This window comes from Misgurnus anguillicaudatus, chromosome 8, assembly GCF_027580225.2.
Source record: "Misgurnus anguillicaudatus chromosome 8, ASM2758022v2, whole genome shotgun sequence".
NCBI lineage: Eukaryota > Metazoa > Chordata > Actinopteri > Cypriniformes > Cobitidae > Misgurnus > Misgurnus anguillicaudatus.
In genome coordinates this window covers 23,700,709-23,726,831 of record NC_073344.2, presented here as the reverse complement: position 1 = coordinate 23,726,831, position 26,123 = coordinate 23,700,709, and the positions used below count along the sequence as shown (strand labels likewise).

The window sequence follows — 26,123 nt, the reverse complement described above, 5'->3', positions numbered from 1 at the left end:
CCCATTTAAAAGGATTAGATAATTAGGGCTGGCCAGCAAAAATGCTTGTGGTCGAGAGCGAGCGAGTGGAAATGTCTGAAAACGTTTAAAAGATCTTAAGCGTTTTTCAGGCTGCCTTTTATTTGCATGGTATTGTTCGTGAGGATCGTGTCCCGGGAGTCGCTGCTGTGCCCACATATTTCAATCTTTTATTTCACTTTCTGCTGATGTTGACAAAAACGCAGCTTGGGTAAATACGGCGGGCTCCGACTGCGACCTTCCTTTGGGGATATTCAAACGCTCCGGTTACACACACACGTTGAAAGAATACGCTCGACTTGGCAGTCCAGAGACACAGAATAAGGAGGAGAGCATTGGAATAAGTGAACAGTCTAATTACTTCGACATTGCAGGCCGCAATCTAATGCTGAATGGTGAATCATTAGCCATACAATAGGTTTCCAAAGCGCAGAGAGATGACAAACTATAACCGGTACGGCTGAAGCCGCTGCATGTTTCACGTAAGTGTTACAGAACCGCAGAAAGTTGAGACTAAAGGTTAAGCAGAGGTGAAAGTTTCCTTGGATCTGGGAGAGAAACATTTGGAGCTATTAGACATGGTTTGTCTCAAATGGACAAGGCTTGCCCTGTCCAGGGGCTCTGATGAGAAAGCACACACATCTGACCATTACGGCACAAAGGTCACAGGACATAGATCTTTAACCTCAGAACAACCTATACACTGACACCCAAACAACAGGGCATAGCATACAGAAAACAACCTTATAGCGTATCCTTACATACGCTTTAATATGAAAATCACACAATTCTATGCTTTAAATGTATTTAAAATATGTGACTCTCTCTTTGAAATCCAGGTTAAAGTCTCAAAATTTAATAATGAGATGGAGAGCATCAAAGTTTGATTTCACTCATTGATTTCAATTTCAGTCTTTCTTTATTTCCTTTTAAACATTATGCCAACTTCTAAGGCTATATTAATGGTGAGAATAAAGTAGTCTAGAAATTATATATTTTTTTAATTCATTTCATCTATGTTTGGAAATTTAGTAGGAAACAGTAAATCGTACATAAAAGTTTTCACAGACATGGTCACATTTTGCAATACTGTACAATGTATATTCTGTAGATGGTATATGTTAAATTTAGTGTTCGAAAGTGATTTCCAGCCTAGGACAACTGACATCTTCATTTAAATATTTTATCAAAGATGTATTAACGATTTTTATATGGAAATCTGACATTATAATCTACAAATCCTTAAATTAAAGGATTAGTCCATTAAAAAAAAATCCAGATAATTTACTTACCACCATGTCATCCAAAATGTAAATGTCTTTCTTTGTTCAGTCAAGAAGAAATTTTTTTTTTTGAGGAAAACATTCACGGATTTTTCTAATTTTAATGGACTTTAATAGACCCCAACACGTAAAAGTTTTAATGCAGTTTAAAATTGCCGTTTCAAAGGACTCTAGACGATCCCAAACGAGGCATTAGGGTGTAATCTAGCAAAACGATTGTCATTTTTGACAAGAAAAATAAAAAATATGCACTTTTAAACCACAACTTCTCATCTATCTCCAGTCCTGTGACACACCAGCACGACCTCACACAATTCGTTATCACGAAGAGGTCACGGATGACGAATGCGAAACGCCCCCAGTGTTTCAAAGTGTGGAGAAAGAGGACCGTTCCGACGTTGTTGTATGCTGAATGATACTAATTAATGTCTTTGTGTCAGTTTATTGTTTTAAATGGTCCGCACATTTTTTTTTCTTGTCAAAAATGACAATCGTTTCGCTTGATAAGACCCTTATGCCTCGTTTGGGATGGTTTAGAGTCCTTTGAAAGTGCAATTTTATACTGAATTAAAACTGTTACGTGTTGGGGTCCATTAAAGTCCATTAAAATGAGAAAAATCCTGCAATGTTTTCCTCAAAAAACATAATTTCTTCTCGACTGAACAAAGAAAGACATCAACATTTTGGATGACATGGTGGTGAGTAAATTATCTGGATTTTTTTAAGAAAATAAACTAATCCTTTAACTTGGTAAGCAAAGTGGCTTAAGATATTAAAGGATTAGTCCATTTTCTTAAAAGAAAAATCCAGATAATTTACTCACCACCATGTCATCCAAAATGTTGATGTCTTTCTTTGTTCAGTCGAGAAGAAATTATGTTTTTTGAAGAAAACATTGCAGAATTTTTCTAATTTTAATGGACTCCAATAGAACCCAACATCCAATACTCAACTCAACACTCAACAGTCTTTTTCAACGGAGTTTCAAATGACTATAAACAATCCCAAACGAGGCATAAGGGTCTTATCTAGCGAAACGATTGTCATTTTTGACAACAAAAACAACAAACATACACTTTTAAAGCACAACTTCTCGTCGTGTAGATCCGGTCGTGATGCGCCAGCTGACCCCACTACGTCACCGCAATACGTCATCACGTCAAGAGGTCACAGAGGACGAACGCGAAACTCCGCCCCAGTGTTTACATGTGTTGAGAAAGAGGACCGTTCCTACATTGTTGTATGTCAACTGATACTAATTAATGTCTTTGTGGCAGTTTATTGTTTAAAATGGTCCGCAAATGTGTGTTTTATATGTAACACGTGACCTCCCTACGTCACTACGCATTTACGTTAGATCGCGCTGGACTGGACCTTGATGAAAAGTTGTGGTTTAAAAGTACACATTTTCTATTTTTCCTGTCAAAAATGACAATCGTTTCGCTAGATAAGACCCTTATGCCTCGTTTGGGATTGTTTATAGTCCTTTGAAACTCCGTTGAAAAAAACTGTTAAGTGTTGAATTAAGTATTAAATGTTGGGTTCTATTAAAGTCCATTAAAATTAGAAAAATTCTGCAATGTTTTCTTCAAAAAACATAATTTATTGTCGACTGAACAAAGAAAGACATCAATATTTTGGATGACATGGTGGTGAGTAAATTATCTGGATTTTTCTTTTAAGAAAATGGAATATTCCTTTAAGTCTTGTTTATTGAAATAAATCATGAAAATCAAGAGGTTTTTACTTAAAACAAGTAAAAATATCTACCAGTGCAGTAAAAAAAAACGTAATTCCAGTTTTAACTTAATTAAATAATTATTTTTCTTACCGCAGTGGCAAATATTTTTACTTGATTTTCATAATTTAGTTCAGTAAACCACTTTGCTACTCAAGTAAATCAAGTATCTCAATTTAAGAATTCTTAGTATTACTGCCTTGTTTTCCAGTAAAAATATCCAAGTAAGACATTCATTTTTTTTGGATTGTAGATGTGCTTTGCATTGGAAGAATTTAAGAAAGCCTGAAAAAATATCTATCAATAACAAGGCAGGACCAATACAATATTAACATTATAATGCAGTCAATGAATGCTTTATGCATTTCTATGCTTTTTTTGCCACATAACAATAAAATGGTTGTGGCTAGAAGGGATACAGCTGTGGCCAAAATCTCATAAAATCTTGCTGAATGAGGGCTGTTTTCATCCTAATCCTACACCCAAACCTAACCATAAACCCAACATTTCATGGGATTTAGGCCGTAGCTATATCCTATCTAGCCAGAACCGCTGTTTTCATCCTACCCAAAACCTAACCATAAACCCAACATTTCATAGGATTTAGGCCATAGCTGTATCCTATCTAGCCAGAACCGCTGTTTTCATCCTAATCCTACCCCAAACCTAACCCTAAACCCAACATTTCATGAGATTAGGCTATTTAGCGGTTTACCCTCCGAATTAAACCTATCCCAAACGCTACAGTTTAGATAACTTTGTAAAACAAAAACCTTAATCTGGTTGACTTTTTTCTCCTTTTTGTACCATACTCTTCATATTTTAATGCTTTACTCAAACCTGTAGGTCATTAAAAGCAAATACTGTGCAAACTTCCCTTTCAGACTTCGCTTACGGCCACAACTGTCTATCATTGATTAATAAAGTGCTTTGTTGTATCTTTGTAGATCTGTTGATTTACATGATGATCATCTGCTCTCAGTGGGAACAGGGCATAGCCGTACGCTCTGATCAAGCATTTTGTAGGTATGGAGAGACGGATGTGTGTACTGGGACAGAAGAGAAGCTGCTCTATTGGAGAATTGAGCTTAAATTCCAGACATGTCCTTATTAAGGAAGTGTGGCGTACTCTCTCTCCTTCTCTTTCCCTTTCTCTAATGTCAACCAAGCCCCCTCTCACCCTATCCTTTTCCCCACCCTGCGCTCCCAAGCACTCTGCCCAAATAAGGAGAGGAGAGCAAAGGATGAGGGGAGGGGGGCTGAGGGAGGAGTGCTGGAGTTCCAGGGAGCTGGGGTGGGGGGACTGACCAATTTAGACATCCACTTCAGAGTCTGAAAAACAGTGGGATTGTTTTGGACGAAACGCAACATCAGCACGCCTGAAGTCCTGATAAAGCAAGAGCTAGAGTAATGTTAGCTAACAGCAGGCTAACTCTTCAGCTGCCAGGACACACTTACAAAAGCAATAGTGTTTATCAGATGGTACTTTCATTTATACCATACAATTACAATTTTTATATTCCATAAAATGTTTTATTAAAAAATCAAACAAACAATACTGCAATGAGCTGCAAGGTAGCCTAAAAGAAAAAATGCTAAGTTCTTCAATGCTAATGCTAACTTCGTAGTTTGTTCTCTTGAATAACTTTGGTAAACATAAGACTTATTAAGTTTAGAGATAGAACTGCACAACATCTGCCATGATACAAATATTCCTCCAGCAATGAAGTCAATGTTAAGCTTTTTTCCAACAACGATTATAAAACGAAATGCTAATCTTCTTATAACGCAGTCGGGCTTTACAACTCACGACTGAATGAACTGAGATTTGCACTGACACATTAGCTTTATAACGCTACATTCCCCTCTCTCTCTCAAACCAAACAGAGCTCTTAGTCAGTATATAATGCTGAAGAATTTCCATGTGGTCTAGGAATGTAAATAATGCCGCAAACGCCATGCAGCTCACACATTCATTGAGGCGGCCATTGAATGAACACAGCCCACTATCTCACAGACATCCAACACGATATGAATTGTTTTAAATGCTCGCCGTATTGAACTGTAGCCAACACTGCTTCTCTGAGATTACAAGATCACACTGATACTAGTTCAGATCAGTCTTTTATCAGTTACAAAACATGGATGTGTGACCAACTTTTTCCTAGTGGACTCCAAGACATTTCCTACCGATGGGGGACATAAATCTGGAGGAGTTTGGGTAAAAGTAGTTGGCAAAATGTTTTTACCAGAATCCAAATGGCTTAGTCACAGGACCGTTCCAGGAATGAGGCAATGATTGAGGTTTACTTTGTGGACTCCTTGGATTTTCCTCTTAAAAGAAGTTGTTTTGACTTAAGGTCACACACTGTGGCAATGGACAAAATCTACTGTAAGAGACAGAAAACCTGCTTGGGATGCCGTCCGTGTAAATCCACTTCAAACAAACAACCTTATAGACGCAAACAAAGTTTTGCTCAAGGGTACAACAAAGATGGCTTACATTTTAAACCAATAACTTTATAATCCACCAGACCACTAGCAATGACCTGAAAGTCACCTTTTCAATAAATTATTGGTACACAAGTAAGAATACACCGGTGTATTGGCCAATAATTGGTATTGGCAGATTTTATTTTTAATCAGTTGATGATCAGGGCAGATTATATGCTGGCAATTTTGTATTCTCTGCATTTACAACATAAAAAAAAACTATCGGCAGATGTCATTTCAAATAATCGAATATCGTATCAACAAAGAAATTCTGCATCGGTGCATCCCTATTAATAAATAAAACAACTACAAGAACATCACAACAAGAACACAAGTCTCAGGTTATTTAAAATAAATAAATAAATAAATCTATCAAGTGGATGTATCCAAAATTGGATTTGCCTAAACTAAAAAGTTACACCAAATGTACATGCCCCCTCTTATTGCGATTATAGTGCGATATGGGAATATTGCGATTAGACTTCATCTTATGTACTTCGAACACAATAATGCGATTAAGGTCATAATTGCAGCACGTACAATGGTACTAAAACACGGCGAATACCTATTTTATTCGCAAATTCTTTAGGTTTCTTGCAGGCAGTGACATCACCACCTATAGTACATAATAGTTGTACAAAAAGCAGATGGGAAATCTGTCTTTAGCTATATTTCTCATATCTGCAGAACCTGTAAATGTAATAAGCTTTTATTTTCGCAGTTTCCCTGCCAACTTCTTGAGTCAAGCGCAGACGTTTATGCATTACTTTGCGCTTACTTCTGCGTGTGATATGCGCACATGAACAAAACCGTGAGAAAATTGGTTAAGGTGTTTACATGCAACACAAAATCAGGGTAGTGAGCGAACTATCAGTTTTTGCTTATTTGCCGTTTATGGGCCATTAAAAGAAAACCCGTTTACATGACATCACACATTATCAGTTTATTAAGCACAATCGACGTAAGACTGTGCATGTAAACACACTCTCTGATTATTGGAAATAACTACATTATTAGTGTACACAGGAAGGTAGTCGTTGATGAAATAAGTTTTGTAAAGAAACTCTCAGTCAAGTACTGCTTTTTGTAAATTCTTAGCCCCTTACAATAAGTCTTATATTTCAGCGACTATACTAACTGTCAAAGGAGCAGAGGGACTTTCCAGTTCAAGAACACAATTTAAGCATCTGAGAGTAAGCGATGGAGTCCATCTGTGCGTTAGTCATCCCAGGCAGATTCTTTTGGCGGGAAACATGCGAGTGGAGGATCCTGTCCAGTAGGGAGGTCTTCTGACTAAAAGAAGGGACGAGGTTGATGCAACATAGGGAGGCAACGGTAGTTCGGCAGTGAGCCAAACCACCATAACCTACTTTTTGTTTTCCTGTTTGTTGGACTCTTTAGTTGGACATGAAACCTAGACAGAAGGCACAAGAGATGTAGGCGAACTGAAGGTACTTGCAATGATCTGAGCTAAGGTGACAGCACAGTCTAGACAGAAGTAAACCCAATCGCACATTCATCTGAACCAAAGAGCGAATTACTCACAACATGGTGGGTCGCAAACACAATTTCCTATTTAGTAATGAAACTAGGGCTGAAGTCCCCAACTGTTTTTCCTGTCAAACGTGGTTCAGAATATGAGATTTGTAAGCAAACTGTTGCAGCTGGAACACTTGTTGGCAAAGGCCGGCCCCAGGGATTTGATCCCTCCAGGCAACTTCCACAACACACCCGCTCTTAAATCACGCAAGAGCGTACACACCGAGCACTCATCAGTGTAGATCACCCGCTCTCTAACACACACACACAGATACACACAGATACACAAATACACACAGTCAGCAGAGAACAACAGGGTTAGACAAGTGTAGCAGCTGCTGGCTGGGTTCAGATTACAGATAAAGACGTTTAGAGTCTCTCCCCTCGTCTTATTGTCCGGCACAGATTTCCAACTACGGCCAAAACCGCATCGTTCACACAACTACTCCAAACTCTTCACATCTTGGACACCAAAAAAAGGCGTCCACTTCCCAGGAAACTGGCTCATGAATGGGTAATTCAATGAGACCATCCCAAACTAATGGCCGTATGATTCATTAAAACTTCCTTTTGTTATCAAAACATGAAATATCAACAGAAGCAAGCTTTTCAACATTACTACTGTATGTATGTAGATGAAAACAGGGTTGTTAAATGGCTGTCAAAAGTTCATTGAAGGATCTTCTACATGCAAATCTGTCTGGGTGGGTTAAAAAAAGAATATCTGAGTGGTTTACACTTCAGTTGTCTGATCATGTGACTGCAGCAGCAGTCTGAACATGTTTGAAGGAACTGATGTTCATGCACTTAAGAGTAGAAAACCTGCCGTACCGGTGTTTTTAGCTTATTAGCTTTGATGGTCTTCCTCTTAAAACCAAAGAGTGTTTATATCCTTTAGACACAAGACCACACACTATGAATTGCCCACTGTAAAACCTATGGGTGGCCAGCTAGACAAACACATGTCTTTGCGACCCATTTTGACCAGCGAACTGTTCTGGTAACACATGCATTACATCCCCATAATGGAGAAATATTTAATGCAATCTCAATACAGGCTACATCCAGTCACTGCTATGTGAATATTCCCTGTGTCGTCCATAAAGGCAGGAAAAATAATTATGCAATAATATAGCTTTGTATATTAGTTACAGTATATGGTGATGTCTGAGATCAGCTATGAGTCTGGGCTGCATGATCTCATGAGCTAAATATAGAATTTGTTGGAACTAAATATCATCTAACAAGCAATGTACCAGAAACATACTTCACGCAGATGCAAACGCTTGGCCAATTATGAAAGTGTGCAGCGCCGTTGAGCCACTAAATGTGCCTTATAGCAATAATGTGGAAGTAACAAACTTCAAAAATACACTGTAAAAAGTTAAAACAACTTAGTTGTGCAAGTCAATTCAATCTACTATTTTAAGTTTTGGCTTGTGATAAGTTGACATAACTTATAATATCAAGTTGAAATTGTTTGACTTACTTTTTTAAGTTCAAGTAACATAAAAATATATGTTAATTTGACAAATATGCTGCATTTACTTTCCGATATGATCATTAGTTGCACGGGTATATTTCTAGCAATAGCCAGCAATATATTTATATGGGTCAAAATTATAGATTTTTATGCAAAAAAATCATTAAGATATTAATAGGGATGCACAATATCGGCCGGCATATCGTTATCGGCCGATAACTGCTTATGTTTAATATTATTGGTTATCGGTCTGATAACAAAATTAGGCCGATAAATGATGGATTATTTTGGTTTGTTGAACAACTTCACTTGCTCATTGCTGGCCATGTGGAGTTTTGATTGGTGCTTTCTGTGACATAGCACGAAGATGACACGTGTTGCGGGCTCAAGTAGAGTAAGCTAGTCTAGCGCAAAGACAAGATGTCCGCGGTCTGGGAGTTTTTCATTGTGAAAATAATATGAATATTTATCGGCCTATATATATTGGTTATTGGCCCCCAAATATAAAGAGTTATCGGTTATCGGCCAAAATTTCCATATCGGTGCATCCCTAGATATTAAGTAAAGATTATGTTTCATGAAGATATTTGTAAATTTCTTTCTGTCAATATATAAAAATTTATTTATCATTAGTAATGTGTTGCTAAGAACTTAATTTGGACAAATTTAAAGGCGATTTTCTCAATATTATGATTTTTTGCACCCTTTTTATATTGTTGTATCTCGTAAAAAACATACATTAATGGAAAGCTTATTTATTCAACTTTCAGATTATATATAAATCTCAATTAAAAAAACTGACCTTTATGTCCAGAGTCACATATCGATTATTGCCGTCGATATTAAGCATTTTGCCGATTATCGGCATCAGTCATTTTAAAAGCCATCTCTCAAGCTGCTCTGACAAGTGACAGATTGAGTTATTTTTGGCAACGCATTTATTACACATACATTTTCAGATACACACACACAGGTATGCTTAAATAAAGGCAATTCAATTATTTGTACTTGTAATATAAATTCAAATTTTGCTAGTTAATCCATTGATGTGCAAGATGATTAACTAAATAGTTCTATATTGTATGCTACGATTAAATCATCAGAAAATATTGAATTTATTCAATTTAATTAATTTTTATGTATATATAGTTTATAGGTGCTTCCTGCTCTTTTTCTTATTATTAATATGATAGTTATAATTAACATTTCTTATAGTCAGAATTAAAATGTTCCAAAGCGTTGAAAGTTTTTGTCAGATCATGCGTCTTAATTTTGACATTAATTAAAATTTTTACACCAAACATATGGGTTCAAAATATCGGTTATCGGTCTACTCTGTACTAATCGGTATCGACATCGGGCTTGAAAAACACATATCGGTCAACCTCTAGTCACATATAATGTTATTCAGGTAGGTGGATGTAACAAAAAAACTGCTTAACCAAAACAATAGTAGGCTTGCAAAACAAAACTAGCACAGAAGTCTACAATTTTGACTTGCCTTTTAAAATGAATTTTGACAACTTCTGGAAAACAATGCATGAAACCGAGCTCAACAAGTGTCTTTTATTACATATTTGTGTATTGATGTATCTGGCCTTAGATGAAACAGTAATGAAGTTTACAGAAAAGTCAAGTGCTATAAAGACTTTTGGGATAGAGACAAAGAGTGTGTGTCAAAACATTTCCTCAACACCTAAGAGAGTAAACACTTCTGGTCTCAACGCATTTTTACTTTTCGTCTACCTTGCATTTTGTCTTTCCATACCACACCACCTTCATCACATTTCTTCTCTCTCTCTCTCTTTCTTTCTCTAATAAATTGTACCCTGCTCCTCCAATAACTTCCTTTAACTTCCTTTCTGGCTCGGCACTCAGGAAACAATCAGACCAGTAGAAGAGAGAAATAGCGAGACATATTAATTCTATATTATCAATCTGTTTAATAAGATATTTATCATAAGTACAACCAACTTATAAACGCCTGACACCATAAGTCAATAAAACCCTTTCCCTCTCCACAAGAGACAGCTAGACATCAATCAGCGGGATATTAACAGCATCTGATTCCTGGGGTTTCGCATTATCCGAGGGGGTGACTTTCCAGGATGCCGTCTGCCTTCAGATCTCTCCATATGGTTTACTCAACTCCTGATTCAGTCGGCAGAGGAAAGACTGACACAAAGCATGTCGCATGTGCCAGAAAACTCGCTGTACAGTCTGATTCAGCACTTTCCTTGGAAAATCTTCAGGCAAATTTGTGAAGCAGGGCTTGATCATTTAGTGGCTAAGGCAGATGCTGGTGCCAAACCCCACGAAAACCAAAGAGACACGCAAAGAGAGACAAGACAGGACTCATAGGACCTTTGGGATGGCAAAAAAGAGGCCCCATGTACTGATCTCACACTTTTATGCCAGAAAGAAAAAGAAAGAGAGAGAGAGAGAGAGAGAGAGAGAGAGACATCAATACTTTTTGCTGTTTAACTCCAAATGATGTGATTTCAGCAAACTCATTTCTTCAGCATTAAGATGACCTGATAAAGATTATGAAATGTCAAAACATATATGTGCAAGTTCAGATCATCACAGGCACGGCGAGTACTCACATATTGGAATAGATGTTTGTGATAATATTCGAAATTACATTTTTACATTTCCTACAGATGAAATGTGACGTGTGCGAGACCGCTGCCAAGCGGAGGAGTTGATTCATAAAGCTTTCATCAACAAGCCACAATTTACAATATTATTCAGGTCTGTAGTACAAACTCAGGATGATGAATTACATGCTGAGGTTCAATACTTCAGTATTTGTTTAAACCTTGAAAATAAGCAGGAGTAATAGTAATGCAAGCACTATTCATCAGCATAACGTTCGTCTCAAGCGTAATACTTGATTTGTTTGTTTAAACCTTTAGTGCGATAGCCGTAGCATAAACTTTGCAAACGTGTGAATTTAGTAATAATTTGGCAATGGAACAGCAACAATGTTCAACGTAATTTGGAAAGTTTGATAAATACAAGTCAGAAATATTTGTCTTTCTCTTTCCAGTGAGGGATATCGAATAAGATGCGACTCAGGTGCGTTACGGAGCGAAGCCGAACTTACTGCCACAAACAGTTGGTTTCAAGAACAACTGGAAAGTTTAGCAACTTCAGACAGACAGAAACAAAGGCTATACTGTTCTAGCCCACAGCTCGCCCCTCCCTCCATTCGAAAGGCCACGGAGATGCCAAAAACCTTATCTGCCAATGTCTCACACAGGAAATGTATGTAAACAAGCGTCTCGAGAACAGGCATTGATTTTCAGCGTAATGTAAACACGGCTTCTCCATCATAATTAATAAAGCACAGGGACACGTTGTGTGTGTTTTGGCGTACGGCTCGCCACAGGCTCCTTCAACCACGACGAGGAAAGTCTTTAATTTAAAAAGGAAAAATTAAATTTCGAGGAACTCGAGACTATATAAAATGTTTCCTTCTGTAAACACCGAGAGTCTTAAGCGAAACAACAGAGCATGACATGGGATGTAAAATGCTTGTTGCCGTCTCTCAAAATCCGTCACATTTTTTCTCTCCATCTCTTTTAGTGTGTTTGAACACACACACAGATAGATATTTGTTTAGGGCTCTGTTGACAGACAGGTAAGTGGTCACCATTTGGAGAGCCACTTCTGCTGCGGGTGCTAAAAGGACACTTTAGTCTGCACAAATGGAAAGAGGCTCATTACCCTCTCAGCTAGGCCCTTAACATGAACCAGCTAAAGAAACTGTCAACCGGCCAGCAACATAAACACACACATGGCACAAACAATCCGCTCCAATCTCACACGCTCTCGATCTTGAGGAGGATATGCTCACGACTTAAAACCGTCTAATTTCTTTATCGAGAAGCACAACGAGAGTGCGATTCTGCCTTAAATGGTCGGAGACGATCGCAAACTTTAGGTTTGCCCTGGGTACCGTGGGTAAGGCCTTGGAGCAAGCACAAACAAATCATTAAAACTGATTTGTTAGCTTATTAAACAGTAAAGCTCTATTAAGCAGTCGTCGAAATGGCACATTCCCGCTCAGTGGGGCTTGACGGCCGAGGAGATCGGGGATGGATGTTATGTCTGCAAATGAGAACAGCAAATTTGCAGACGAACAACAAATGCGGCACATTGCGGAAGCCGTAAAACACAACATGTGGCATCTGTTTAAAATCGCAAAAAATTGACATTTACTTAAATTACAAGGCAATGCCCAGATGGGTTGCTTTCGAAGCGTTCCTAAAGTAAGATAAGGAATGGAAGAAACTATTAAGGATGTCCCCCGAGAAAAAACACAAACTCCAGTTAATACAAGAAAAGCGATATTAAAATCTAATTCATCATAAAACTTTGAAGAAAACTCATTCTTGTCTTAGGACAACTTCAAATTTAGACTAGTATAGTTTAAAGCACAGCGTACCTGTATCTTAACTGGTAGAGTACTGCATTAGCAACGTAAAAGGTCAGGGGTTCAATCCCAGGGAACCTACCCACATACTGATAAAAAGCTGAAGGCACTTGTGAGTCGCTTTGGATAAAAGCATCTGCCGAATGTGTAAATGTAAACGATGCGTAACAGCATACAGGTATAGGGTGAACTAAAGTAATCCGGGACATTTGGGTTGGAGTGTTTTCTTAGAAAATTGCCAAATGTCAAAAAACCCTCCAGATTAGTTTCATTCTGACATCTCTAAATAATTCACATGCATGGCAGCCATTATAAGACCAACCACAAAAAAAAATAAGTAAATCATAGTGAAACCATGTAAGTTGCAACCTTAAAATACACCAATGTAAAAGCTTGCAGATTACTAAACAACATCTGGTGGATTGTGTAACCAGTATGTATTTAGAAAATTGTGATCAATTGTTTAGTCTAAATGCTCACTCAAAGCTATCCAACACACAGTACATGACCAACAGGCGTTATACTGCTTCTAAACTAAATTGATCAAATGTTATTAAACCACAAAATTACTTTTTTTGGATTATCTTGTAAAGCTTTAGGATGTAGAAAATAAAGCCCAACCTTTGTGAAAGTAGATAAATTACATGATAACCCAAAGCAGGTGGCAGAACCTGAAGAGGCAGTTTGGGCTGAACTGGTAAAGTCCAACCTGAAGTACAACATTTCTGTTTAACGAAACCTGTCCAATTATAGAAAGACAACCGAACACGTTAAACACACGAGTGGGTCCAAGAAAAACAGATTGACATATGAGGAAAACCGTAAATACTTGGGGCTCACCCACAAACGAGGAAATAACTGTAAAAATACATTAAACAGAGCTCTAAATGTCATCGTATTTAATGAAATGAGCCGTTGATATTCAAACGCTAAATCTGAGGAGAAATAGATTTTTAGGCGGGAAGATCACTCAACTTGATTTAACTGACAGGAATTAACGTTAATCGTTTTGATTGGGAAAAAATAACTACCGAAAAAAAGATAAATAAATCATTTTACAGAAAATAACAACAAAATAATAACATACAGACATTGCAAATTATAATATGTTTTTGACAAATCAGTGTGAATGTGCGATTACAATATGATAACTGCCTGCAGGCAAATATGACCGTTTCCAAAGCAGTCACGGTTCATTGCAGTTAAGAGCATTTTCATGATGGTAAGTTATGTCTTAGCTATTTACTATAGACAGGTTACTTAGTCAACAGCACACTTTTAATTCAATACTATAGTTCCTTTCATTATCCAAGTAATGTAACCTATTTTACAAAAACGTGCTGCAAGTAAAACTGTGGCATATCCCAATGACATCCATGTTATATAGTTTTCTACTTCTAGCTGTCATCATTAAAGCGATTTAAATGTATAAACATTTACGCTAAGTTACTAAACTTCTCGTTTTAATTTGGCCAGTGTAACTTAAAAAACAAGCTTACCTGATAACGTAGTAAAAGGAGTGCACGATCTCTCCAAACACTTCGCTTCTCACTGTCTTGTCCTCTTCTTCTTCACAATTCCCTACAAAAATAAAACCCTTTTCCTTATTTTCAATCGTAAGTGTTTGGACAATCCTGCTACGAAAGTCAAAAGAGCAATCCTGTGCAAAAGAGCATGACATTTTCAACACAACGTCAGCGTGCAACAATGGAAGCGATAGTTGAAATAATGTTTCTAACTTCAAAGTCTAATTCATGAATAACATTCCCGGCTATCACGCTAAAATGGTCTTCCTCACTTCCACACGCGCACATTTACAGCACATCCAAGCGGAATTGTGTCCCTCATCCCACCCGACACGGGCAGCTCCGAGGAAAAATGCGAAATATGACAAAGATCTGAAAACTTCGGCATGAAATCCCCGACAAAAACGCGATCGGACAAAGAACGGGAGAATCAAGTAAACTCACCTTTATTGGTAAACACCTCTACCGATAGAGCAGCACGAGCTTTACTTCAGTAAAGTTATATTAATGTCGGTGCTCTATTGTTTTCGGTAATATTTCTCCGGGTTTGACAGTAAAGGTGGAATGCGAAGTATGGGTTTGGTATGAAATTCACGCACTTCAGTGGAAAACGAAGGAGGGAAAAAGTTCGAGGAGGGGCCATTGTTACGCGTCAATCAACAGGGTTGGGGGCGGGACTTCCTCAAACGCCACGCCCCCGCTGGGATTCAAAGAAGGAAAGCTGTACGCTACTGTATGGAAGCCCATTACCGCCACACAACAAAAAAAATCATGCTCTGGTAAATTATAAATATGAGATAAAAAGGCAAACTTTTAAAGTCATAATTTCGACTTTATACCTCATAACTATGACTTTAAAAGTCAACATTTTGTCCTTAATATCTCATAATTATGACTTTAAAAGTAATTTCGACTTTTTATCTCAATTTTTTTATTTATTTTAAAGTCATAATTTCAATAAAGTCTCATAATTATGATTTACCAGAGCATGATTTTCTTGTTCTTATGTAGCTACTGTAATATGTAAATAAAAATACTACTGTAAATGGAAAAGGTACAAATCTGACAGTAAGTTTAAATACATATAAAATATAAACTATTTTAAATATGTTTAAAAATATATAAAACCTGAAAAATACCAGTTGCCATTATAAAAATATACCACCAGAAAAATGACAAAAGTTCCCATTTTTAATAATAGCCACTTTTTTGTCTGTATAATATATGTATATATAATTTAATAATTATTCTTTTTTTTACATAAAATCATAACTCAGTGAGCATTGTGTTAGCAGAGCAAAAAGTCACAGGTTTGAACCCTGGGAACACATATACTGATAAAAAAGTCACTTTGGATAAAAGCATCTGCCAAATGCTGAAATAAGTTATTAATTTTTAGTAATTGGATATATTTAATACAACATAAAAACTAGTTACTGTATTTAAAAACATTTGTAACAGCAAGGTTTTTTTTGCAATTCTCAGACCTTTTCCAAGGTCATCATCATCTTCATCCTCATCGTCCAGGAATTCCAATAGAATCCGTTCACATTCCAGAGCGATGAGTGTGAACAGTAAAACCTCTTCACCATTTCAAGAGAGCAGAACAGTCAAAGTCAGTGATGTAATAATCTGGAACGGAGCCTAAGATTATAATGCTCATTCTCTGAACTTCTGTTTCCTATGTACCGCATTAACATACAGCTATAGAGACACATAGCTCCGTCTATAGGTCAAACATGAAACATGCAATTACTGTAATAAGGAAATCACAGTGTTTCTGTGTATATTACAAGAATTTAAATCCTATAGGAACAAGACAACGAAGTAGTTCTATCTATTAAAGCAACTTTATGTGTTTTACTTTCTTAGACTTACAAGTTTGGACAACCAACTCAACAGGTTGTGACAGATCATTTCTGGTCTGGCCCGAGGCGGATGGTTCAAAGAGATACCCAGTGTGTATATCAGCTAAAGCTATAAAGCATTGACGGTGAGACTTTAACTTTGCATATTTCATTCATTCATTTATGTGCTAGACAACTGCATTAGCGGAGCAAAGGTCATGGGTTCAAACACGCTGATAAAACGTTTATGCACTGTAAGTCGCTTTGGATAAAAGTGTTTACTAAATGCATAAATGTATTCATACTTCAAAAATTATTTTTTATTGAAAAGTTTAACTTAATTATTAAGATATTTTAGTTCAGTGGGTATAAAAAAATGTATCATTAACAAATAACAGGTGAATATCTCATGCACTAAAACCGGTCAGGAGTGCCTCTCATGTTTCTTATCATTAATCATCTTTTGACGTTTACTTAAATAGCTGATGACTTGGCAGTGTGACAAATACATTTTTTTTAAATTAAAAAAATGATTCCATGTAATCTTTGTGTCTAATAAATATACACTACATGATTTCTGTAAGAGTAGTTTTCTATGGAGTACTTCACAACACACTGCTGTCACTGCTAAACGTCTTAGTCAACTAAAACCCAAACCCTGCCATGTCAGCCAAAGGTGATTGTGAACAGTGTTTTATTTCATTTTAAAGTCTTTAAATTTACTTAAAAGAAAAAAATTCAAGCATTTTCTACATTTACATTGAAAAATCAAAGAGAACACACAATAAGACAATTACAGGCTTTCATTAAAATACACACAACAACTTAACATGGTTACAATAAAACTACAATGACATGAAAAAGGCAAAATAAACCAAACTTCAGTGTTTACCGGTGCATTAATGACGGTCACATCATTATTTCTGTATTTTTCGAGATTTCCAAATCATTTTTGGCTTGAATATGCTCGATACGCTGTGAATGTTTAACATGTTATGCATCTGTGATCTCACTGATATTGCACAGCATTATGCTTTGATAAATCTAGACCTTGCTTTAATCTCTTTCAGCACAGACACCCACTTTTATTGCTTGCTCTCTGTCATAAACACACATGCACGCACGCACACACACGCGCACACACACACACACACACAGAGACAAATATGTATATTTTTCAATATTTTAACAAAATATTTAAGTGTATCATGTGCTGTGGCGACATACAGTAATGCTACTTTTTTACCTAGTTTAGTGAGATAAACATACTAAAATATGGAGAATTTAGTTCCAAAATTAGATAACTTTGTTTTAAAAAATTTTTGTCAAAACATGTTTATTATTATGTTATCATGTTTTTATTGTTTTATTGTGCTACTTAGCTGTATTTTTTTAGTTGTGAAGCCTTTCATCAAAACAAACCAACTGCAGTTTGATTGATATCAATTGTCATAAAAAATTAGGTTTTTGGAACCAAACTTTTCATATTTTACTCTTTATTACTCCGTATACTATTCAATCTAAACATAAAATGAAACAAGTTACAAAAGTCAGCCATTAAGTTTTAACTTGTTTGAGTATCTGCCACATTATATCTGTCTCAAACCAATGCAGTGGTTCATTGAAGATGACAGACACAAAACCTCAAACTTTTGAATTAAACCAAGCATATTCAATTATACATTGTAGTGCATTTGGTTTAGTAGCATTACTTTAATTTATGATCAAATCCCAGTTTGAGAACCATTGCTGTAATGTGACCTCCTCACCACCAGGGGTCATCTTAGAAATCAAACAGTCACACTTCTGTCCACTACACCCATTTCACAATTTCAGTCCATTTAAAGGAGAGTTTACAACCATTCAGGCTTTCATTAAACTCTGGCAGGCCATGTAAAACACATTAACCCCATGCCATTACCGTAGCTTTAACATTAAAGAGATGGGTTTTGATCTTGTGAGCTGGTGCAAAGTGAAATTCTTTCGTATTCAATTCCCATTCGTGTTGAAATGATGTGGAAAACATACAGACGCTGCTACTCGCAGGCGATTTTTCCATCGAAGCTGGAGAGAGCGATGGCAAAGGCCTGGACCGCACACAGAGGATATCTGTAATCCAGAGTAAAGGCATCATCTGCCACTCTGCCAAACTGCATCACAATATAATCCTCTGAAACAAAAACACACATGTATTTAATATCTGACGCTCATTGTCTTTAATTTCGTATATATATAATGGCTAAGTGGTATACGGTCTGTGACATTGTGGCTTACGGTCTTTATTATGGACAATCTGGAAGTTTTTGATAGAAGCTTGCGTGACTCTGCCATTGAAGTTCAACACATGGGATGCCGTTTCTTCATTCCACACTGGCGTCTTATTGCGCAGTTCGATCAAGTTCTCCATGTTTCTGTTCTGATGTTTTGTGAGGAGGCCATCATTGTCCTGAAGGAGAAGAAACACATTGGCAGTTCATCCTCAGGCAATACTGGATGAGATTATAGAGATTTGGAAACATGTATTAACGTCGCTATACTTACGCTACGTGGTCGCAACGGCACTCGCTCACCGTCCTTGTTCATGCCTGGAATAATGACAATCATTCGCCTCGGCCCTTTCATGCCCAAAACATTTGTTTCCTACAATCAGATAACAAAGTAAACCCAGATTAATGAAATATCCCATATGGCAAAAAGAATACATTTCTCTGGTCAAAAATATTTTTAACTCTCATATTAACATATATTTCAAAATGTATTTCAGGGGCAACAAATACATTTTAAATTTTTACAACCCAAACAGGAAATAAATTTGGGCTGTCAAAAGCTGAAGGCTAAATTTAAGAAAATGTATTTAGGTATATTTTTTATTTATTTATATATATATATATATATATATATGTAAATGTTTCTTAATGCAAACATTAATGTGTGTGTATTTATAAATATAAACAATTACACACAGTGCAAACACATAAATTATGCAAAAAACTTTTATTTTGTATGCGATTAATTGCAATTAATCTTTTGACAGCCCTAAAAAATATATATTTACTAGGCCAAAATATAGATGTTTATAAGCTAAAGTATGTAGAAAATATAAAAATGTATACATTTTTTTCCAGTTATATAAATATATTTACTTTTAAATATAAATATATTAAATTATAAAATATAATTTTAAATGTTTGTAGTTTTATAAAAAAAATTATTTCAATGCGATGTAAATCTAAATGCTTTAAAATATATTTGATTTAAAAGGGGCATATCATGAAAATCTGACTTTTTTCATGTTTAAGTGCTATAATTGGGTCCCCAGTGCTTCTATCAACCTAAAAAATTTGAAAAATATCAATTTAGTAACTTAGTTTTGGTAACCCATTCTCTGCAAGCATGTGAAAAAATATGTTATTGAAATTTAGCTCCCCTTGTTTGCATTTCATCAGCTCATTTGCATTTAAATTTTAAATGGACACTTCCAATAATTGCACATTTTTGCTCACACCTGGTATTTTGTGCTTAAACTTCACATAAGGAAACCAGATATTTATTTTACATCTTTAAAAAATTCTTGTGAAATGTCCCCTTTAAAATATTTTTTAAAATATATAAAAAATGTTCAAAACATATATTGGTGAAAAATAAATTTTTGTAAACATATTTCAACAAATATATTTCTTTTTTTGGTAAATTTTGAAATATATTTGAAATTATATTTATTTCTTTTATTTTTTTTGCCGTATGGGATCAATGAAAAATCTGTATTCTGATTGGATGTTTTCTTACGTAGATAATGGCTGCTAGTTCCTGACGTGCGTTGGACATGTCCGGAAGCGCTCTGTCCGGATGTAGAGCGTTATCAAACACGGTGAATTTAGTTCCCATAAGATTTGACCTTAAAATATAAATGCAAGCAATCTTTAAATCAATGACACGTTGAGATGTTTCTGAAAATGTGTAGTCCTATAACTGTCTGAAAGTACAATCAGCTCCTTTAAAAGCCAAACATGTTAATATATAGGTTTTTTGTAAAATAGTCTACCTCAGCTTTCCTATAAAGTTTTCCCCTCCTCTGGACAGATCAGTGGGGTCGATGGAGATCAAATAGTTGGAGGTTGCGCTTTTTTTCCTCTTCCTTCCCGCTAATAAAAACACCTGGATGAAAGACATTACATGTAGGCCAATGTATCATCCAGCTGCATGATATCAGAGTTAAGTTTTGCAAAACATCATATAATAAAACTACCAAGCTTCTCTCAATTTTACTCTTCCAACAGTCCATTTTATTTTTAGTTTGGTTTCAAATATAAGCTCAAATGCTACTTCAACAGTCGTGACATGAAAGATTTCCTACTTTCTTCTCATTGTCCAGGTGTAGGTAGTATGTTGGGTAAAGGCCTTTGTCCATCCCTCTCTTGTCACGGGTCATTTTACATTTTACTGTGACACCCTGAGGTGCTGGTTGAAGTACAAATTCTTCCAGATTGTCAAACTCGATGACCGGAGATGGAGCTCGCTCCTCCTTCACAGCATTAATGGAAGATAGAAGAAAATTTGTTATGTAGTTTCCAAAAAAACCCTCCATAATGCATTCATGATACCTTTTAATTAATAAAAAATTGCATACATTTTAAAAACATAAAAAATAAGATAAAAATTACAATGATAATTTGCTCAGAAAACAGAATGAACTTAACGTTAAGTTAATGTTATTATTGAATAGTTTTCATATTCTTGCTACCAAATGAAATTTGTTTTATTAACTTATTTTTGCATTTCAGAAGTAAATGCGAGTAGACTAAATCCTTCATGTGATCGTGACCTCACCTTTTTCCCTTTCTTTCCCTTCCCCTTTTTCTTTTTTTTGTGTCACCTCTGAATCAGATTCTTCACTTTCCTCTTTAGCAGGAGCTAAAGGTGAACACACAATTTTTTTACGATTTATAAAAAAAACACACACAGATCTATGATTTAGCCGGCTAAGCTGCATATTTTAAATTAAAAAAGCAAACTATATGCGCTGTTGGCTACATTAACATATTCAACAAATAAAAGTCTGATTTCAGATCTTTCTTATCATCACTGCAATACAAAGCAATAAATTAATATATTTTTATATATACATTTATTTCATTTAGAGCATTTTCATGGTTCAGTAATGCTGTTTTATTACTTTTGCACTGAAAAAAATGACTTGTTTTCAGTACATATATCTAAAACATCAAGATGCATTTTTTGATGGGCAAAATGACCTAAGAAAATAAGTCTAGTTTTTAGAAAACAAAAAATACATTTAAGTAAATTTGTGCTTAAAACAAACAATCTGCCAATAAGGTAAGCATTTTTTTTCTTTAATTGTTCTTGAATTAAATGTTTAAGAAAATGTCAACTTATTTCAAGATTTCTTTTTTATCCCATTGCCAGATTTTTTTGCTTGTTTCAAGCACAAATTTACTTAAAGGCAGGGTACACGATGTTTGAGAGTCGGGCCAAGTACCAAAACACACTTGTAGACAATCAGCAGTAAGGGGCGTGTCTACTAACCCACAACAAGATGCGTTTGAGGCGGCAAATTCGCGTATACCACGAATTCACACGTAAATGCACATAATGGGAGCCCTCTGCGACTCCGCTCGCTTCCTGTAATCACGTTACTACTAGAACAAGCCCCTGATTGGTTAACGCGGCGCGTTTTTCTGCCAAAGTTCAAATTTTCAAGTTCAAATTTCAACTCACGCATTTGCTGCGGCAATGCTAAATTCGCGCCAATCACGTCATTTACTAATGGGACGGAATCGCGTCTACTGCGCCGTGCTAAACGCCTCATTTGTGCTGCGAGACCTCCAGACATGCGTCAACACATCTTCACATTGCCTTAAGATTGAAATCACTTGCCCTTGATGCCTCTACCGCAGCTGGTGAACGCAGCAATAGACAAAAAATATACAATTTACTTTCTTAGGTCATTTTGCTTATCAAAAAATTTATATAAATGCATCTAAATTGAAGAAGTTTTAGATTTGTACTAAAAACAAGATACTAAGCATATACTAAGTAAAATACTATGTAAGTAAAATACTAAGTAAGAAAGTAATTTTTTGCTGTGTATAATAAATTGCGGCAGTGTTTCACTTCGAATGTTATGTTTTTTTTAATCCAGCATCCATTTTAAAAACTATCGGTTTATTAATCGGTTATTGGCAAGTAAGGACCAACCTAGTTATCGATACCCGTAAAATCCACTATCGGTCGACCTCTACACACAAAATCACTCTTAAATATTTCTTCAGCTCTAGATAATGAAGATCATCACTCACCTTTAGACTTCTTTGTCTTTTTCTCTTTGTCTTTATCTCCTGTGGCCTGAAACATCGAGGCAGCGTTTGAGCTGCTCTGCTTCTTCTTCGTCTTGCTAGGTTTCGTTTCCGGCTCGCTTTCATTTTCACTCTCGGATTTGGCCGCTTTCGGATCATATTATAAAACAAAACATATTCTGACTAATATCTCCTGTCACTATTTGTTTGAGTCTTGGATTAAAACATTTGTTATCTCAGCTCACCTTTCTTTTTACTCTTGGTTTCTGGCTTGTCTCCGTTAATCTGAAACAGCGATGCTGGTTCCTTCTTCTTTGCTTTAGATTTGGTCTTGGCGTCTGTGTCCTCTTTAACATCTTCAAGTTTATGAATGTAAACAAAATAAACAAACCAAAGACCAAATTTAGTTAACAGCTACAATCAAGACTGACCCTAGATCCCCATTAAGAGCTTCGATTAAATGATTTAAAGAGAGGCAAGGTATTATCTAGGTTTTGTTTAAATGTTTATTTATTAAATCTTCATTATTTCTAAGGATAGTAAAGACAATACACTATATTGTATTAAAAATGTATGTCACGTGGAGAATACACATGATCATTTATGTATATGCGATGGGAAACCTTTAGATTTAGTCTTCTTGTCTTTATCCTTTTCTTTGGCTTTTTCCTTTACGTCAGTCGTAGTTTCCTTTGAAGACTTTTTCTTGGTTTTCTTCTGAGTGGTCACACCATCATCCTCTTCATCATCATCATCATCATCATCTGTAGAACCTGTTGTCCAGTCAGTAATCAACCAATTGACCTTTAAGATTTTTATAATTCTACCTGTTCAGACATGCATCATTGCTGGGAGACCCCAGCAATCTCCTCACCTACCAAAATGTACAGCTTGGATATCTCAAAATTAAATTATCATCAAATTCTATCGTTACCAAATTAGCCAGGGGTTTTATATCTATATACTTAAAGCATGTCATCCGTTTATTTCTAGGGGTTGACATCAGTAGATGAGATTCAGATACTTACTCTTCTTCTTCTTCGTGGTACTTTTAGGTTTCTTGTTGGACTCTTTCTCCTTCTCTGGTGTTTCTTTTTCTTTCTGTAGTTTCTTCTTTGTCACTTTCTCTCCATCTGTAAGTTAAATAAATTTTGGTTAAGTGAGAGTTGTGGTGTAAACACACAGATGTCAGGTGATGTCACATATGTACTTCGAGTGACCGGGCTGCTCTCGGATGACAGATCTCCGTTCTTCTTGGTCTTGGTTTTTTTTGGTTTGGTTTCGGTTCCATTGGACTCTGCAGGAGAAGATTCGGGCTTCTTCTTCTTGGGCTTCATGCAATGTTCTGATGGCACAGTCATTAAATGACATTATTTTATTATTCGAGCACCTGAATGAGATTAAGATGAAAGAAATAAAGAGCTATAGACTTGGGAAAAGACTGAAACAAAGGGAAATAACTCACCGAGAAACAGGTGGCAGCAAGTAGGAAAAACAACATACATGTATCTGAATTTTACTTTTCATCTCTAAGTTTTTCAAAAGCATCCTTCATTTTTATACATGATTCTGTCATTGACCTTTTAGTTCATATATTTAGTTTAACATTAACAAACAATATATTGTTTGAAACAATCTGTATAATTCTTATGATGTCATAAAATACAGACAACACCTTTTATTAAAACTACAGCAAAATATATAAAGAAGTGCAAGCTAAAATGTTGTTATATTTGATATGCAAACTATGAAAAAACAAACAGGATAACACATTTTGAACACTGCACATTTAAGTATACAGTATAATGTTCTCAAATAATATTTATAATGAGTTTTGTAGATACATTTGACTCTGGACCACAAAACCAGGTACCTAATAATATCAAATCAACATATATTTTATGTTGCTTTAACTTAACAATTTCAACTTGTTTTTCTTAGTTATGTCAACTTGCACACAAGTCAAAACTTAAAAAAGCATAATTAAGTTGTTGAAACATCATGCTGCATTTATCATGCTTTTAATGCTAAAAATCCTAAGGATATTAAGTTAAAGTCATGTCTCATATACTCAGTCATTTGGTATATTTTATTTAGTCTTAACAGTAAAATGTAATGCATTATTAAATCTGGAGTGCATCTATAGTTTAAATGTGTGTGCGTGCATGTGTGTATTTGTCATCCACTTAAGTCCCAGTCAGAACAGCTATAAATACATCACCTTAGACAAGCCCTGTACATGGATGGGTGTGGAGGAAAACATAAACTTTTATTCAGCCACGCTAACATGAATCACACAAACAAACAAACAAATCTCAGCATTCAATCATTAGTGTTTTGCATTGATGAAATACATATTGTTGGTAATATGCACATCTGATGAGTTTTTTTTTTTTCCCCGAACTTCCTTGTACAACCAGAAGTGACTTTACTGGAATTCAATTATTTGTACAGCATGTGACCGATAAATACTATAACCAATAATCAACCAATAAATGAATGACAATATGTTCAGAGCTTACTGTGTGTCATTTTATCCATCTGCATTTAAATCAGCAAGCGAATTCAACAACTATTTCAAACTCACCTTTTCAGCAGACATCTCTTTTATCTCTTTTATGTAGTAAGCAAGGCCTTACGGTGGTGATGCTAATGAGAAAGTCTGGAGCTTTCCTCAATGAATCTCCATCAGCAGAAAACTGCTAAGAGGATTTCCCACTGACCCATCTGTCACTCGGACACGTCAACCGGACGTAAAGGGAAGCGTGTGTCTGTGATCAGGTAACAAAATCATACACACATATATGAATTCACCTGTATGAGGCAGATAAAGCTTGCTACAATTTTTTAAGCAGTGTAAAACTGCACATCAACAACTAGATAATTGATACTAGAAATGATAACTGCTTCACACAGATTCACCCAAAACAAATGATATCTTCATATATAAGAACCATCTCAATGAACAGTTGCTCTGTTACCTACCAGGACTTACTGCAAATGATAACTTTAATAAACAGTTAAGGACTCACCGGTTGTAGCCTTGAGTTAGTTAATGAGTAATGATAGTGATGTGTGCCTTATCAAACAGGATTAATGTGAAAACAGTGATAGTACACTGAAATGGATTTAGTATCTGTCAGTCACATGGGGTTAAATCTTTCTTGAATACGCCCATCTTGCAGGACATGGGGTTTATCTCTGGGGTAAACTTTAGGGCTTTCTCATCTAATTGGTTTAGCATTACTTGGCGTGTAGCTTGTGGAAAAGCAGGTGATGTTTACTGACTAATGCTATTGTGAACTAGTGACTTTATATATCATCAGAAATGATTTATCAAATATAATCCAACCATTTTTAAACCTTTAACCTTGAATGTGTAACTTGTTCAATATGTTTGTGGGATCAGACTACAGGAATGGAAATTTCAGATTATAAAGC

The 26,123-nt window shown here is 35.8% G+C and overlaps 2 protein-coding genes across 9 annotated transcripts in view; both read right to left on the bottom strand.

Moving 5' to 3' along the window:
• tead3b (TEA domain family member 3 b) overlaps nucleotides 1–15,144 on the bottom strand; it is a 44,485-nt gene extending 29,341 nt beyond the window's left edge. For 4 of the 8 annotated variants that reach the window (XM_055212564.2, XM_055212565.2, XM_055212568.2 and 1 more), the window contains exons 1-2: nucleotides 14,966–15,144; nucleotides 14,495–14,576 (exon numbers count right to left, since the gene is read on the bottom strand). The gene's annotated coding sequence lies outside the window, so the exon portion shown is untranslated. The remainder of the gene's footprint in view (nucleotides 1–14,494; nucleotides 14,577–14,965) is intronic. The other 4 variants (XM_055212569.2, XM_055212567.2, XM_055212570.2 and 1 more) reach the window with 2 other exon arrangements.
• A 2,543-nt stretch (nucleotides 15,145–17,687) lies between these two features.
• LOC129450097 (tubby-related protein 1) lies at nucleotides 17,688–25,844 on the bottom strand. Its single transcript, XM_073870506.1, is given in 14 exon segments — nucleotides 17,688–18,538; nucleotides 18,643–18,814; nucleotides 18,910–19,008; nucleotides 20,155–20,263; nucleotides 20,411–20,523; nucleotides 20,723–20,890; nucleotides 21,196–21,238; nucleotides 21,240–21,279; nucleotides 22,686–22,829; nucleotides 22,928–23,038; nucleotides 23,306–23,455; nucleotides 23,711–23,815; nucleotides 23,893–25,453; nucleotides 25,715–25,844. Coding segments are annotated over 13 exon segments (1,539 nt in total). The 5' UTR covers nucleotides 24,044–25,453; nucleotides 25,715–25,844; the 3' UTR covers nucleotides 17,688–18,404.
• Between the last annotated feature and the right edge of the window lie 279 nt (nucleotides 25,845–26,123).